The 17,500-nt window shown below is 27.5% G+C and overlaps 3 protein-coding genes across 14 annotated transcripts in view; 1 reads left to right on the top strand and 2 right to left on the bottom strand.

The window, feature by feature from the left end:
• LOC124949827 (mitochondrial coenzyme A transporter SLC25A42-like) overlaps positions 1 to 5,509 on the top strand; it is a 9,600-nt gene extending 4,091 nt beyond the window's left edge. For 2 of the 4 annotated variants that reach the window (XM_047495556.1, XM_047495554.1), the window contains exons 2-6: positions 1,569 to 1,829; positions 2,346 to 2,665; positions 3,210 to 3,475; positions 3,719 to 3,908; positions 4,274 to 5,509. In XM_047495556.1, coding sequence (XP_047351512.1) covers positions 1,683 to 1,829; positions 2,346 to 2,665; positions 3,210 to 3,475; positions 3,719 to 3,908; positions 4,274 to 4,421 — 1,071 coding nt within the window. In that variant the 5' untranslated portion in view covers positions 1,569 to 1,682 and the 3' untranslated portion in view covers positions 4,422 to 5,509. Of the gene's footprint in view, positions 1 to 1,345; positions 1,445 to 1,568; positions 1,830 to 2,345; positions 2,666 to 3,209; positions 3,476 to 3,718; positions 3,909 to 4,273 lie in introns of those variants that run through there. The other 2 variants (XM_047495557.1, XM_047495555.1) reach the window with 2 other exon arrangements.
• Positions 5,510 to 6,293: 784 nt separating this feature from the next.
• LOC124949831 (mitotic checkpoint protein BUB3) lies at positions 6,294 to 8,198 on the bottom strand. Its single transcript, XM_047495561.1, has 4 exons — positions 7,624 to 8,198; positions 7,487 to 7,556; positions 7,085 to 7,395; positions 6,294 to 7,013 (listed from the first exon to the last, which is right to left on the bottom strand). The coding sequence occupies exons 1-4, from the start codon at positions 7,816 to 7,818 to the stop codon at positions 6,609 to 6,611; spliced, it is 981 nt and encodes a 326-aa protein (XP_047351517.1). The 5' UTR covers positions 7,819 to 8,198; the 3' UTR covers positions 6,294 to 6,608.
• A 4,461-nt stretch (positions 8,199 to 12,659) lies between these two features.
• LOC124950168 (TOX high mobility group box family member 3-like) overlaps positions 12,660 to 17,500 on the bottom strand; it is a 158,398-nt gene continuing 153,557 nt past the window's right edge. For 5 of the 9 annotated variants that reach the window (XM_047496512.1, XM_047496514.1, XM_047496517.1 and 2 more), the window contains 4 exons: positions 15,100 to 15,471; positions 14,891 to 14,977; positions 14,021 to 14,268; positions 12,660 to 13,823 (listed from right to left, as the gene is read on the bottom strand). In XM_047496512.1, coding sequence (XP_047352468.1) covers positions 13,757 to 13,823; positions 14,021 to 14,268; positions 14,891 to 14,977; positions 15,100 to 15,471 — 774 coding nt within the window. In that variant the 3' untranslated portion in view covers positions 12,660 to 13,756. Of the gene's footprint in view, positions 13,824 to 14,020; positions 14,310 to 14,890; positions 14,978 to 15,099; positions 15,472 to 17,500 lie in introns of those variants that run through there. The other 4 variants (XR_007101276.1, XR_007101275.1, XM_047496513.1 and 1 more) reach the window with 4 other exon arrangements.

Raw genomic sequence — 17,500 nt, 5'->3', positions numbered from 1 at the left:
AAATAGTAAAAGTATTATCTCGTTAAATTCATTATCATCGTGACGTTATTATGATCACAAGTAGTATAAAAATATGATACTTATAAACGGGTAACGTAATAATACTCCTCGACGACATGTTTGTTTTTTTCTATTTTATTTTTTTCTTTTTTTTTTTTTTTCTTTTCTTTCAACTCACGCAATTCATATAATTCCGTGCACTTTTATTTCACAATTCTAAGAAATTTATTTACGATATACCAGTGAAATAAGATCAGTTGAATCCACTATATTTCTGTACTTTTTTTTCTCCTTTTTGCAAAATTTATCGTATGTAGTTTAGATAATAAATATGTGTAAACAAAGAAGTGCGGTAGGATCATATGAATTAATTCTAATATTTAATGAATTTCGGAATCACAATCATGCATATTATTTTTCTTTCTTTTTGTTTTTTTTTCTTTTTTTTTTTTTTTTTGTTTTGTTTTCGTTCAAAAAAGGAAGGAAAATAATACACGGTTATCTACGGTTTTATGATCATTAAGTTATATCATCTATAAATATAAATTATTATGATAACAGAAAAATAATTGTTTCTTTAAGAACCTTTAGAATCTTATACATCATGTCATAACTCATGATTATGTATCTAATCAACTTTCTAGCTCTACGTACGTCGTACGGTTTGTTTTCCTTCTCTCTCTCTCTCTCTCTCTTGAAAAACAAAACCGCGAGATAAATGTTTTATTAAATAATTATTTACATTAGATGATACGTATATATATATATATATATATATATATATATATATATTTCTTTTTAAATACTCATTAATGTCTTTCTTTGTTATTGCAATATATAAATATTTTTATTTATATAAATTTTGAAAAATTGAAGATGGATATAAAAAATATTTTTACTTCAGACGATAGTTATGGTGTTTCCTTTTTTTTTTCTTTTTTTTTTTTTTTTGTCGTCGAATATGTCGCCATTATAAAAAGAAAAAAAAAGAAAGAAAGAAAACAAAGATTTGGAAATAAGCTTGTATTCTTTCATTTTGCAAGATAAATATTTATCAAATTTCATATCATATATCTATTTATAGATACATCTATACTACATAAATGTGTTATACAGTGGCAAAGAAATGTGTTATAAAACGATAATTTTCATTTTTTCTTGTTGTTTTCTCTATTTTTTTTTTTCTTTTTATCATATAGATAACGATACATTAATGAACACGTGCTATTTGAAGGAGGAACGAAAAAGAGAAAATGGATAACAAACGCATTAGCGATTATCTTTTAATGTAATTTATTTTTTATTTTTTTTTTTTTTTTTTTTTTTTTTTTTATTGATACGTGATCGGAAAAAGAGAGAAAAGAGAAATGTAAATCGTTTAGGAAATTAACAGATTAATGTAATGAGCTTGTTAGTATCTCGTTAGCATCGAAGAAGATCTATTGTAATTTTCTTTTCTTTTCTTTTCCTGTCTTTTTCTATTCTTTTCTTTTTCTTCCTTTTTTTTCTGTTGTTATCGTTCATTTACATACGTGCACACGATCGTAATATAAATTATTCTTTCGTAGCCCTTTGCCATCGACAAAACGGCGAGAATCTCTTCGAAGCCGGTATTGTCGCTGCTATCGTTGCTATCGCTGTTACTGTTGACAAAACAGTTCGAAAATGTGTGGAAAAGGAGAATGAGGGGACACATCGGACCAAATCCAGTTGAAAGTGGTCAAGTAGTTTTAGAGAGGATTCATGGTAGCATCAAACCAACGAGCACCATATCGATGACATATACCGCAACCTCGTCAAGATCCGATGGTGACCTGGATCCAACTACGGTGATTATCAATCTATAATTATTTATCTAATATAAAATCTAACGTTAAAATATTTTATTCATTTGATATAATAATATTTAAATACATATAATTTTATTTTATATATTAAATATATTAATGATATCTTACGATAAAACTTTTTTCTTAATGATATAATGTGATAAAATTTATTTGTTTATTTATTTATAATAAATAAAGAACATAAATCTATTTGAAAATAATTTTATTCTAATATTATTTTGAAGAAAAGTAGATAGCGTGCGTATGAAAAATTAGACAAAATCAAATTCAAAATTTATTGAGAATATAATATAAAAATTTTTATACGATCCAAAATATTCAATATATTAAATATACATATATATATATATATAAATATATATATTCAATATAATATGTAACATATATATGTACTATTTTAAAAATATTATTATAATTATTATATATACAATTGATAAAAAAAAAAATATATATATATATATATAGTATATAATATATAATTTTCTTCGTTATTAGAAAGAAAAAGAATGCAAGGAGAACATTTCGAATGTGCAGAGGGTATGGACCAGTTTATTAGCTGGTGCAGCAGCTGGAGGTTTAGCGAAGACAGCGATAGCACCGTTAGATCGCACAAAGATCAATTTTCAAATATCGAAACAACCTTATACAGCGAGAGCTGCTCTTGCATTTCTTATCAGATCATTTCAAAACGAAGGACTATTGAGTTTGTGGCGAGGTAACAGTGCGACGATGGTTAGGATCGTTCCTTATGCCGCCATACAATTTACAGCACATGAACAATGGAAGAGGATTCTACAAGTCGAAAGTCCAGAAACGTAAGATGAAATCAAATAAATCAATATCAAACGTGATCCGATTAATCATATTCAATAGGGTTCATAAATCATTTATTATCGTATGAATATAATATAAATACGATGTATATATATATATATCTCCATATTTTTTTTCTCTAAATAAAATTTCTAATTTTACCAGTGAAATCCAATAAATTATAATAGATCGTAATCTATTATAATTAATCGTTTTCACGATAAATATCATTAATAATTTATATTACATAAATTTATTATAAATAATATATATATATATATATACATGTGTGTTTTTTTTTCTAATCAGAATTTTTTATCTCATTAATAAAATCAAATAAATTATAATCAATTGGATCGATCAATTTTACGATAATGATTCGGATAAATAATTTATTACTATTTATTAATTATAATAAAAACACATAACATAAACATAATTTGTAATCGAATAATCATGTTAATAGTCATTCGATCGATTAATAAATTTAACAGTTTGTCTATATTGATGTTATTAATCGATTGAAATAGATCAATTTATCTTCAGGACTCCACCGGTTAAAAGATTATTGGCTGGTTCTTTAGCCGGCGTTACGTCACAGGGTTTAACTTATCCTCTTGATCTTGTACGTGCTCGAATGGCAGTGACGTTAAAGAGTGAGTACAAAACTTTGAGGCAAATGTTTCGAAGGATTTATCAGGAGGAAGGTATCATGTCCTTTTATCGTGGCTTTACACCAACGATCTTAGGCGTTATACCTTATGCTGGCATGAGTTTCTTCACTTATGATACTCTGAAGCACTTAACGGCAGGTGAGTCTTTATCTCCTATTCCAAATTAACAATCCTAATCTTTAATCGTCATTATCATTAATATCATCATATTTTTGATGAATCATTTTCGGTCATCTTTCTCTCTCTCTCTCTCTCTCTCTCTCTCTCTCTCTCTCTCTCCTCCTCTCCCTCCCTCCCTCCTTCTTGATATACATTAGAGAATTTACTTCTTGTCACGATTACCATGAAAATTTATTGTCATAATTATCTGTCTATGAATAGAATATTCCCAATATACGACGAGTATACCTGGGATGACTACTGCCTTGGCACTTCTTTGTGGCGCTGTAGCCGGAGTAGTAGGACAAACGAGTAGTTATCCTTTGGATATCGTTAGGAGAAGAATGCAAACTTCGGCAATCAAAAATCAACATTATCAAAGGGTTACCTCGACAATAGTTAAAATTTACACGTAAGATATTGAAATTATTAATTATACGATGGATTTCGAAATAATGATAAAAATAAGAATTATTAGTTGTTTCCCAAGGATACACTTAATGATATTAAATATTTAATGATGGATTTTAGATTTTATAGGTAAAAGTTGATAACGTAATATATGTCTGATACCGTCCAATAGAAAGAACAATAATGTAAAATATATTAATACATTTATTTTGTTTATTTTTTTTTTTCTTTTTTTTTTTTTTTTTTTCTTTTTTATAAATATTTGACTTATACTCCTTTGCGTATTCCACACCTACAGAAGAAAATTCTTAGAAAATTGTATTGTCTCTGTGAAATATTCATATTTATATTTATTTTTCTTTTTAGAGAGGAAGGATTGATGGCTTTCTTCAAAGGACTGAGTATGAATTGGGTGAAGGGTCCAATAGCGGTAGGCATCAGTTTTGCAACTTATGACAGGATACGTGACACTTTGCGAAAAATTATTTGCACGTCGGACAATGTAACAGATTAAAAAGTTAAGTTGATAATATAAACTCGTGAGATAATGAAGAAGAACGAAGAACGAAGAAGAAAGGTGAAGAAATGTTGTGTCACTTATTTATTGATTCAAGAATCAATTCAAGAACTCTGATTAAATGTTCAATCAGAAAGGGGATCTCCATTTGAAAGGATGATAATCCTTATAAAAAAAAAAAAAAGAAAAACTTGCAAGTGGATGATTTTGTTGATCATCTATTGATCAAAGTGAAAGATCTTCAATGATAGAAATAGAGAGATTTCACTTTTTTTTTTTTTTTTTTTGTAAACTCGATAGAATAATGCGATATATTCGCGCTCGTGACGGTATATCTAAGAGAAGAATTATAAAAGATGTCGATTATTATTAGTAAAAAATTGTTGAATGCTACACACACATATATATATATATATATATATATATATATATATATATATATATGATTGTACTGTTATTTAAAATTTAAAAAAGAATTTTTAAGAAATTGTTAAAAAAAAAAAAAAAGAAAAGAGAAAAAGATAGTGCATATGGAAATAAGGAGAATACATATGGAAATATATTATTTCGATGATTAGAAATTTTTTTAAAAGTTAACGTTGAAAATCTTTCATTTCATTTTGATCTCTTATATTTCAAAGCAGCTTTGCCTTCTTCGCAAAATATAAATTTCTATAAAACGTACATACGTTGATCTCTAAATGAATACCTTAATTCATTATATAATTATGCGTTATATGAAAATGCATATACTTATAAGATGGAGGAAGAATTATGTTCACAGTCTATCGAAATACATAATTATACTTCTGTATCTCGATAAGATATAATTATATTCTTCCTTTTTTTTTTCTCCTATGCAAAAATTATGTATACATATATATAAAATATAATTATATTATATATATATATATGTATATATATATATATATATATATATAATATAATTATATATATATGTGTGTGTGTGTGTGTACATATATAAAATATGGAGATCTTCGTCTTAATAATCCAAGTGCAGGTTCGTACGCTCAATTTATTGAAATTAGATTGTTCATCAACGTATTTAAGAGTTGTTCATCGATGAATACATTCGAATAATTTTGACAATAATTAATAACACGATAAAAGTAAGATATCGTGTATTTTAAAATAGCACAATTCGCGTTAATCGAATATATCGAGAATATGGAGATAATCCAATATATTAATTATATATAAAAGGAGAAAATCTTAATATTTTTTTAAATATTTTCATTTGTATATGTTTTTATCTTCAATGTAATACTTTTGCGATAATGTTTACCATGTATATAATATATATCTTTGTTATAATAATAATGAGAGACATGATATTCTGCCTTTTCTCTCTTTATATAAATGAAGTAATATAAATAATATTATAATCTTTAATATATTTTCTTTCTTTTAATGGACAACTCTAAGGAAAAAAAAAGAAAAAAAAAAAAAAAAGGAAAAAGAAAAAAAGAAAAAAGAAAATGTCAATTGAAAACGTTAGTAATGATTTTTCTCTTTGATATTTATTATGAGTCGTGCCTTTCTCACGTAATAAATATTTGTATTTAGTTATCGAAGCCTTTTTAGTAAATATAATCTTTTATAAAATATGCCTCCTTTTATTTCGTCGCATAATGAACTCATAAACTATCGACCTATAGTACAAAATATTGTGCTTTTAAATTAAGCGTTCCACATACCTCTTTCTCTCTCTCTCTCTCTCTCTTTTTCTCTCTCTCTTTCTCTCTTTCTTTCTCTCTCTCTCTCTCTCTCTCTCCTTTTATATAATATACATATACATAGGTATGTATGTACAATTATATTTTATGTGATAATGATAAAGCAGCGATGTTTAGAAAAACGATAGTTTATTCAAATAATTCAATTAATCTAATAATTTCAAAGAAATGATCCCAGTTTTGTAAGAATCGTTGTAATGTATACATAATAGATTGTAATGTATACATATAGAATAATTACAGTTAACAATATCGAAGTCTTCCGAAATATAAAAGTGTAAAATCCTGATGATCTTTTATATTTACATGATGCATAAAAAAAGAAAGAATGCCCGTTAATGAATTTTAATGATGTTTTTATCTGATCTGTAGCGCGCGATTTAAATAACATTATAATTACAAATGATCCTATTAAAAAGATATAATGTTACTTAGGTTTAGTTTCTTGATCGTTTACGTATCTTATATAAATTTCTATTTCATCTGTACCACCAGGTGGTATTTGAGATTCATTTAAATAAGACACACCTATAGCAAGAACAGAACCATCATGGCTAAAACTAAGAGCAGCAACGCCAGCGTTATATCTATGAAATTGACATAAACGTTTTTTGTTAAAACCATCCCATATATTCACAAATCCATCCGATCCACCGGTAGCAAAAGTATTATAAGTGGAATGAAAACTTATAGCATTTACTGGATAAATATGTTCTACGTTATTCTCCTTTATTCGATGGCACTTAAAAGCGTATTTTTTCTTCTGTGCTTCTGGTGTCGTATCTAGATATTCTACTGCGACTCTACCTTCTATACTACTTAGAACATAGCCCTATAAATTGAAAACATATTTTTATATGCAAAAGTTATTCTATCATTTAATATTAAATGTAATATATTTACCTGTTCATTGGGAAAACCTTTAATACATCGTGTTTGATATTTTAAACTACTCTCGCGTCTTTGAAACATTCCAGCCATATTTCTTAAATCCCAGATACAAACTTTTCGTTTGGCTGTGCCTACTACAAATTTATCTCCACAAACTGACAATGCCAAAACTACATCTGGTTGTAGATAACTACCCACACAAGTGGGAGTTCTTGGATCCCAAAGCTTTACAGCTGCATCCCAACCACCGGTTAATATAGCATTTACCGCACCACAATATTCTATTTTTCTGATCGGTTTGTCGTGTGTTCCCATGACCGATTCTGAGAAAATACTTCTGAGTTTTACATTTTCCATAGCAACATGTTCACAATTATTTATAATGCAGTACATTAGAACTAAAACTCTCATTACCAGTATTACTATTGATGTCATACATCTTCAATGTGTTTCCTAAGCCACCACTATAAGCATGTACCGCATCCTAGAAATAATAATATGTAAAAGCTATTAATGATTTTAAAAGTTTCTCAATAGAATTGATACATTACCTGAAATGCTACATCCAAAACCGGCAAGTCGTGATTATATTTTAACCTCATACTATTTGCATGAATATCATATAATCTAACTGTACTATCCCATGATGAGACAAGTAAAAATTGTGTAGAATTCGGACCAAATTCAACGGCAGAAATCGCATCGGCCGGAGGCGATTTTATTTTAAATTCTGTTCGTGATTCCATCTCTTTGAAAGAGGTTATATTCGTTCACTATGTAACTATTATAGAGTTAAACGATATTGTAACATATAAAATTGTTGATAATGTAAAATAATTGTCTATTAATTCACAACTTAATGCGAACGCAGATCTACAATTATTATCTGTAAACAAAATCACAAACAAAATCAAGAATTAAATTCAAGTTGGAAAAAAAGTAATCAGTTTTTTTGTTTCAACTGTTGGCAATATGTACACTCATTCGTACGGCTTCGACTTCCATAAAAATTGTAATTGATTCACAAGTTTTAATACTTTGTAAATTTTGTCACAATTAAGATTCTTTATCGAGTCTCGATAAAATATCCGATAATTAATATTATATTCATTAATAAGTAATTAAAAGATAATATTTGTAAATTTATAATCTATCTATAAAATCATTGATTCATTTCGTTTATAAGATAATATAATAATAAGTGTTTAAAAATTAACAAAATCGAAACGAGATCAAATAAGGATATGAGAATAGTGATACCATCGAACATAATGTATAATATACAATCTGAATTTTTTATAATCTACCAAATTAATTCCATCAATGAAATATCCCAAAATAATTAAAGGTTTTCGAATGATCCCAAATGCCAATCGCTAAACTGGAAATTCGAGGGAAAAATGGATTTGTTTTCGTTTTCTACGAATTTTATGAAAATTCATCATTTAGACACATAGTAATTATATAATAACGTTGCATTATTATTTAAACAAAATTTACGAATTTTTTAAAAAGCTTTATCTTCATCGAAAAGAATGCTTTTAAAAAATGATATTTTGTAAATGGGTTTATCCATAAAAATAAAACCGATTTCATATGGCACCTCTTTGTCCATCATGTGATCCTAATACAAATTCAGATTTGCGGGAAAGGTTTTTGCGCTTCTCGTAATTTAATTTTTCGAACAGGAGAACATAATTTACCATGAGATAAATATAATTTCACGTTCCACCTCTTTGTCCATCATCTGATCCTGATACAAATCCAAATTTGCGGGAAATTTTTCCGCTTTCTCCAGAATACGAAAATTCAAACAGGAGAACATAACTTATCAGAATATAGATACGATTTCACGTGCTACCTCTTCGTTCATTATGTGATCCTGATACAAAGTTCAATTCTTGGAGAAAAATTTTGGCTTCGTCAATAATTAAACATTTTTAAAAGGTAGATTAAAGAGGAGTTAAGTAGGAGTTGATTTGTATCAGAAGGTAAGTAAATAATATAATTTTTCATTTAATTTACATTTATTAATACTATTTTCATAAGATTTACATGATAGGATTTATATTTATATATATATATAAAATAATTCATTTGTGTGACATCGTAGTAGTGTTTTTTTTTTTTATCCGCAATATATCCTTCATTCCAAGAATACTATTAATTCCATCAATTGTTCATTAGAAATTTATTATACCAGTCAGATTTGATCCTGTAACTTATAAATAAATTTGTTACTTACGAAGTAAAATTATGCCAGGATATGAGATACTACAAATACATTATCTGTATGTAAAACGAATATACCATTAATATAATATTTTAATTTATTTTTCGAAATGTAAATTTTGTTCCGAAGCAATAATATATAGGCATTAAAATATAAAAAATTCATAAGATTTTAATTTTTTATTTGTATTGTTTATATGTACTGTAATATGATCGACTGCGTCGGGCTTTACAATTGATCGCATTATATATATGTATATATCATTTAGGAATGTGGATTATTATTAAAAGATTAAAAGCTTTTAAAATAAAAAATACATGATAAATTTGAGATTGAAATCGTTTAATTATGTCTTTGTACAGAAAACAATAAAAATTAACATAAATTCATTGCAAATTACCATCATATATTAGCATTTGATGCGTAGTGCTAGTACTACAATATATGCTGGATATTTCCTAGATTCACTTTTTTTTTTCTTTTTCATTTAATATTGATTTATGCGATTACGATTAATGTAAAAGTTGTGTTTTCTGTATTAAGGGATATACACGCATACGGGGCAGGGGGGATTTTGTGTTTTCTGTGTAGCTTTTGTATACTTTTTTTTTATTGACACGCCGCATACCTGGATACTTCACAACAGGCCTAATCGGCTTAATCAATAATATCTTATTTCATTTAAAATTATGAATTATAAGTATTTTTTTTATTATCCTATATGTATATATATATATATATATATGTATATGTATATGTATGTATATATATATATATATATATATATATATATTTATATATATATATTTATTTTATATATTTATATGCTTTCATAATATATACCACAAATCGTTTGTTATCAATATAATACAATATTGATTATGTTCACATAACCTACAAATCTGTAGAATATATATATATATATATATATATATATATATATATATATATATATATATATGTATATTTACAAGAGGGTATATTAAAAAGAGAATATTAAAAGAAAATTCATTAGTACATTCATTCTCTCTCTTTCTCTCTCTCTCTCTCTCTCTCTTTCTCTTTCTCTTTCTCTCTCTCTCTCCCTCTCTCATACTCTTTCGAGACACATTCAATAATTTTCTGTTACCCAATAACAATTATCGTGATTGTATAATTGAGATCAGATATTATCGAGAGGTCTCTAAGGATAAGTATGAGAAGATATATATATATATATATATATATATCTTCTTTATACAACTATATTATACTCGATGATCTTTCTTTCTTTTTTTCTTTTTTTTTTTTTTTCTTAAAAGCTTATTTCAAATTTTTAACTCTTTCTTTTTCAAACAATCTGACTATATATTATTCACTGATATATTTTGACTTTTTCTTTTCATAAAATATGCCCGCGTATGATAGACTTAGGGGGGTGCTTACCACAAATATGGAACTGATAATTTTAAATACTAGTTGTAAAAAATAAGCGAAAGTACGCATCCATTCGCAAAATTCAATTTCTGTTCTCCTTTTTTCCCCTATGTGTGCTTATGTATGTGTACATGTGTGTGTGTGTGTGTGTGTGAGTGTACGTATGTGTGTGATCATAAATATTATAAAATATCGATTTGCGTCGTAGTAACATCGACGTAAAAAAATTTATACTTGGATTGCCTATTAAAATTCTTTTCCCAAATATATTTCATATCATTTATTCATACAAATTTAACAAATATATGAAAACGCCAAATATGTTTATATTCGTAAATTAAGAAAAAATGATAATAGAAATATATATATATATATATATATATATATATATATATATATATATATATATATACATATACATACATACATATATCATGTTTATTTATTTTTTGTTTTATTACAAAACATATAAATCCAACAAAAGTTTGGCTAGAGATTTATAACTAAGACTTCAATACAATACAACAAAATATATATATATATATATTTGATATTTTGTTGATGTAAGAATTAAATATTTTAATCGTTATTATGTGTAAAATAAACAAAAAAAAAGAAAAAAAAAAAAATAGAATGAAAGAAAAAAATAAAGATACACGTAAAATAAAATTTGCACTATAAACCTATAAAAGAATAATATTAATAATAATATTAATAATAATAATAATAATAATAATAATAATAATAATAATAATAATAATAATAATAATAGTAATAATAATAATAATAATAATAATAATAATAATAATAATATTAAAAAAAAAAAAATAATAAAATCGTAAATTGTAGAAAAATAATTAGGTACTAAAGTTGAGGTCTGTCAGCCTCAAATTCAAGGCGTTTTTCTCTATACTTTCTTTTTTCTTGTTTTCTTTTTTGTTTCCCTATGAAGATGATATATCTTTTTCAATCTTATTTGCAAAATATTATATATGTATGTGTATCTGTATGTATGTATGCATGTATGTACGTGAATACAAAAACATGTATGCGGCAAGTATGCAACAACGATATATTATCATTTTGTACATTCTAACTATTAATTTAATAAAGAAGCTTTTTTTCTTATGTTGATTTGTTTATTGTCGATTAAAATCCGGATTTAGCTTGGAGAGAAAAGAATATGAAAGAATCATAAAATTGTGATAAAATTATTATCATCATACCGCAAAATATATATTGCGAATTATATAAAATAAATATTATGATATGCCTCAATTTGTTATTGATTTAATATATATAAATATATATGGATCGATCGTATTAAATGACAAATGATAAATATTAATTCGAAACACATTATGATACCGGTAGAACCACCGAAAGTCAGAGGGCAAACAAGAATTAGCTGTTTTCACAAGTCCTTTCCATCTTATCTTTTTTTTCTTTCTTTTTTCTTTTTTTTTTTTTTTTTTCTTCTTTAAATATTCAAAAACACAGTCTGAATCGGATTCATCGCAAGGTACCACACCATAGATAGATCATCATTCTTTTTTCTTCTCTTTTTTTTTTTCTTTTTTTTTTTTTTTTTTTCTTTTTTCTTTTTATCGATACCCGCTAGAATTCTATCGTTTAAACATGTATATATAATTGACCAACCAATTACACATATATGTTCATATTTATAAATATAATCATTCTAGATGATTAATAATATTCCTAGCTAAGTATAGAAGGGGGGAAAACATGCAACAACCGCGGCCCATGGCACTGCCAGGTAAATACAATGTTTACTATACAGATGATTTTTTTTTTTTATTATTCATCCAATCGCTCTCTCTCTCTCTCTCTCTCTCTCTCTTTCTCTCTTACCGCACTTCTCTTTCATTATTATTATAAACGGGATGTATTTTTTATCGCAATTATTATTTACATGCAATATACCTTTCTCTCTATCTCTCTCTCTGTGTCTCTCTCTCTCTCTCTCTCTCTCACACACACACATATTTCTTATTATCCCCGCACCATTGTACGTGATTACTATTCTCTGCTGCCTATATTTATTTAACTATCCCCCACAGGATTTTCATTTTACATATGAATAATGCAATTCATAGAATAAGAACGACATTTATTTTAATTGCCGTTCCCTTTCCCATCGTGAACGATCACAAATAATATTCACGATCGTTTGTGAAAAATTTCCACCCGCTTTTAATCGATTTCGTTAATTTAAATGAACGAACGTACTGTTAACTGTACAGTTGGCACGCCTCTCGTCTCTATCGACAAACAGTGATGTTTATTATTATTATTATTATTTATTATTATTATTATTATTATTATTATTATTATTTATTATTTATTATTATTATTATTAATTATTATTAATTATTATTATTAATTATTATTATTATTATTATTATTGCGGTTTATGAAAGAAAATCGTCAAATCTCATTTCTTTCGTGTTTAAAAAGCCGCATTAATAATTATTATCCCCCGAGCTTTTGTAGATAGATAGTGTTTTGACCAGAGTAATGGATTATTGTGAATAAGGCTTCTTAATTTACACGTATCTTCCCATTCTACAAAGTAACATTACCGCTTTCTCTATCTGATTCAAAATGTATATATACGTGTTTGTGTGTGTGTGTGTGTGTGTGTATGTGTATATATATATATATATATATATATATATAAAACGTGATTAGACGACACTTCCTCCTGATGGACGATGCTACGTTGTTTCTTTCGCATACACGAGATTGTATCGTGTGAAATTTCCGCGTTTATAAGTCCTCTTTTTTTGTCTTTTTCTTTTTTCTTTTGTATTTTTTTTTTTGTTTTTTTTTTTCCCTTTCTATTTTACGATCGTACTCTCGCTGACTTTTACTCCTATCTCATTTCTTTTTTTTTCCTTGCGGCCTATATATACACATTAGTTTAGATATCTTACTTAACAACAGGCCCTCAACGTTAATAGAGCCTCGATGTGTAATTTAACGACGTAGTTCGACCTCTTTTGCGTAAACACTTATTTCACAGTGGAGAAGTTCTGCTGTGGATTTTGATTCGATGATACCCACGTGGTGAAGACATCTCTACAATTAAAGAGAGGTATACCATTTAGAAAGAAAAAGAAAAAAGTCTCGTCTATTTGTAGATATCATATAATCACTGGTTGATTGACTTTTCTTTTCTTTCTTTTTTTTTTTTCTTTTCTTTTCTTTTCTTTTTTCTTTACCCAGTCATTATACGAATTGATATGGCAATAATAAGAAATACAAAGAATGCTCACACAAACCTGCAGTGGCTGACCACGCACTCATTACTGCAATACTCATCTTCCCATTCGCTATTGGCTACAGCAGGATTTGGACATCCGTGACGGATACATGCATTTGTCGGTGGTCTTTGTCCTACCATGGCAGCTTGCGAAGCACTTACCGGGGGTGGGCTTGAAAGTGAATCTCCTCTGGGAGGGCTCATATGTATCATTTGTTGTTGTTGCTGTACTTGTACCTGTTGTACTTGTTGCTGTGGTACCTACGTCAAATATATAAGAGATAACGATCTGTCAAACAGATCTGTTACGTTTATTCGGACTTTTTTTTTTCTTTTTTTATTATTATTATAACTTATAGGTTATGTTTTTACGAGGTATCATGGAATATATACGAAACAATTTGATTTGACAATAAAATAGAAAAATAAAAAAGAACTATCGAATTAAACTTAGATTTTACTCACGAAATAATAACTCCCGGGTGGTCTTAAGCAGAAAATGGAGAATATTTTGTCGGAAGTATCGAAGGCATTCGTGGCAGCCATTTTGCGGCTTGATGAATGGTAATATATTCGATTATATAGTAGTAATACGAGATATCGACGCGTCAGAATGGCGCCAATCTTGAATATTTATATAAACAAACAACTACTTTTCTTAATTATTATTACCGTCATTATCATCATCATCATAAGCAATGTGTTCAAATTAAATCCGATTTTTATATATTCGATAAAATATGATTCCTCGGGTTTCGATCATTTTATAAACTCATAAATTTTCTCGAAATACGAAAACGAATAATATATACATATATACCATATATATATATATATATATATATATATATATATATGTAGTAAGATACTTTGTTAGACTTACCTGCATGTATTGCTGCTGTGACACCTGTTGCTGCATGTGTTGTTGTTGCGTCATATGCGCCGATGCCATGGCATTGCCCAATAATCCCTGCAAATTAATGTAAAAGAACGTTTTCACGTTTTAATCTGTTATTTCGAACGAACGATTAAAAGAAATATTATATGATGTATGAAAGGGAATAATAAATCTGACGATCGTTGTTATATTACCTGTTGTGCCTGCTGCTGAGGATTACCCTGCATCGTAAGATGATGCGGTGACTTTTTAATGGCCATCTGTTGTTGTTGCTGTTGATGTTGATGCTGATGTTGTTGATGTTGTTGCTGAGGCGACGGTGGTTGGGGTTGAGGACTATAAACTTCATATGCAACGTTTCCTTGTGCGCCATTTCCACCATAACTGGCGTATCCGGTGTATTGCACTTGTGGCTGCTGTTGTTGTTGATGTTGTGGTTGTTGTTGTTGATGCTGTTGTTGTTGTTGTTCATTCTCAGCTGCACCTTTACTAACCAACGATGCCCTATATGCTGCCAATGCCTTCAAGTATTCCTTCTTAGCCGCTTCAGTCTTTTTCTTATAAACCTGAAAACATTAAAATAGATTAATTTAAATGCATACAACGTTTTTATAAATCTAACGAAGTCCCCTTTCTGTTTTTTTTTCTTTTCATCTCTCTCTCTCTCTCTCTCTCTCTCTCTCTCTCTCTCTCTCTCTCTCTCTCTCTCTCTCTCTCTCTCTCTCTCTTCGCTCTCTTTTCTTTGGATCAGCGTTTATAATGTAAATACCGAGATATTAACATTTAATAAATATTTGCATAATATTGTTTTGATATCTTAAATTATTAATTAGTTAATTAATCAAAAGATATGTTTATTATTAATAATTTGCTTTCAGATTTGACGTCATCATAATAATACATTCTCGCAGTTCCCCTTACCCGGATGTCTTTTGAAATTGCCGCATTGCAGCAGCAAGTCGTTTATGTATAAATATATATATATATATATATATATATATATATATATATATGTATGTATGTATGTATATTTATGTACATGTATATATATATATATTTATGTACATATAATATATACATATTTAATAACGAATAACATGATACACCTGCGAATTTCCATTCCCGTATATACCTGTTATTTTCTTTTTTTTCTTTTTCGTTTTTTTCTTCTCTTTTTTTTTCCTTTTTTTTTTTTTTTTTCGTCGATATAATCACACGACATCGAAGTGGCCAAGCACTATATACATTCTATATAAGTCTTCGACTTACTTTAATCTTATTTTTGATAGCTACGTGTCCGATATATGCGATTCTAAAGGCTATTAAAAGTAACTTCTTGTCGTGGTTTATGTTCGAAGGATAAAGAAAAAAATGTTTGTATGCGTGTATAAGAGAGAGAAATATATGCATGTATATATATATATATATATATATATATATATATATATATATATATATATAGAGAGAGAGAGAGAGAGAGAGAGAGAGAGAGAGAGAATTTTATCGACCGGTGTAGAACTATAAGCTAACTTCATTTATAATTTACCGCTAGTGTTTGACGAACCTATCGTACATACCGGAAATGAATAGAGAGAATTTTAGACGTGACAAACGAAGCGATTTTATTCCGACGCCAACTTCTCAATTGTTCGAAATAATACGTTACATATTAAACCCCCGATTCTATATATAATATATATATATATATATATATATATATATATATATATATATATATATGATGTATATACATTTATATACGTGTGTGTCCTTCGAATCGAAATTCTATTTTTATTTCCAGTACAATTTTATGAACGATATAAGCGATATAATATTTCAATACTCGATTCGAACGAATCGATTTATTTATTCATTGCTTCGCAATTTAAAAATGTTTGTTTTCTTTTTTTTTTCTCTTTTCTTCTTTTTTTTTTTTTTTTTTTTTCATCGAAATAATAACGCTTTTATATGTATGTGTATACAGGGGATGGGGGCCAAAAGTTTCTAGGCTATTTTAATACGAAATGAAATATGAAGAGAAACACAGTTGGTAATATATTGCATATAAATAATAATGATAATAATAATAATAATAATAATAATAATAATAATAATAATAATAATAATAATAATAATAATAATAATTCGTCAATACCAAAAGCACCATTCTATATGTTAAATTATTATCAGAATTTTATTTCATTTATTTGTTCAATCTTGCTTTTCCGTTTTAGTTTTTAATATCGAACTGGATAAAAAGGACGATAATGATGATGATGATGATGATGATGATGATTGATGATCATGATGATGATGATGATGATGATGGTCGATGAAAAGTTTTTAGAAAGTTTTTAAAAATCAATCATTCATTTTGGAGACTCTCTAAGTTCATTCTTTCTTTTTTTTTTTTTTTCTTTCCTTCCTTTTCGTTCAAATTTTAAAACTATAAGCCAAGCTAATATAAATCTATGCGCAACTAAAAGTCCGAAAAGTCTTAAAAGAGATTTAATTCATTTATAAAACCATCTAAGAACTTTTGGCCCAACCTTTGCGCGCGCGCGCGCGCGCGTGTGTGTGTGTAAGATAGCATCC

This window comes from Vespa velutina, chromosome 6, assembly GCF_912470025.1.
Source record: "Vespa velutina chromosome 6, iVesVel2.1, whole genome shotgun sequence".
In the NCBI taxonomy this organism is placed as follows: domain Eukaryota; kingdom Metazoa; phylum Arthropoda; class Insecta; order Hymenoptera; family Vespidae; genus Vespa; species Vespa velutina.
The sequence above is the reverse complement of the archived record's forward strand: the minus strand, read 5'-3'. Positions and strand labels throughout refer to the sequence as shown.

What these genes read in the sequence shown, in the direction of transcription:
- LOC124949831 (XM_047495561.1), bottom strand. Translation starts at nt 7,818, where the DNA reads ATGGAATCACGAACAGAATTTAAAATAAAATCGCCTCCGGCCGATGCG. An exon ending in TGACATCAATAGTAATACTG is followed by an intron (nt 7,396 to 7,486) that starts GTAATGAGAGTT and finishes GTATTTTCTCAG; the next exon opens with AATCGGTCATGGGAACACAC. An exon ending in AAGGTTTTCCCAATGAACAG is followed by an intron (nt 7,014 to 7,084) that starts GTAAATATATTA and finishes TTCAATTTATAG; the next exon opens with GGCTATGTTCTAAGTAGTAT.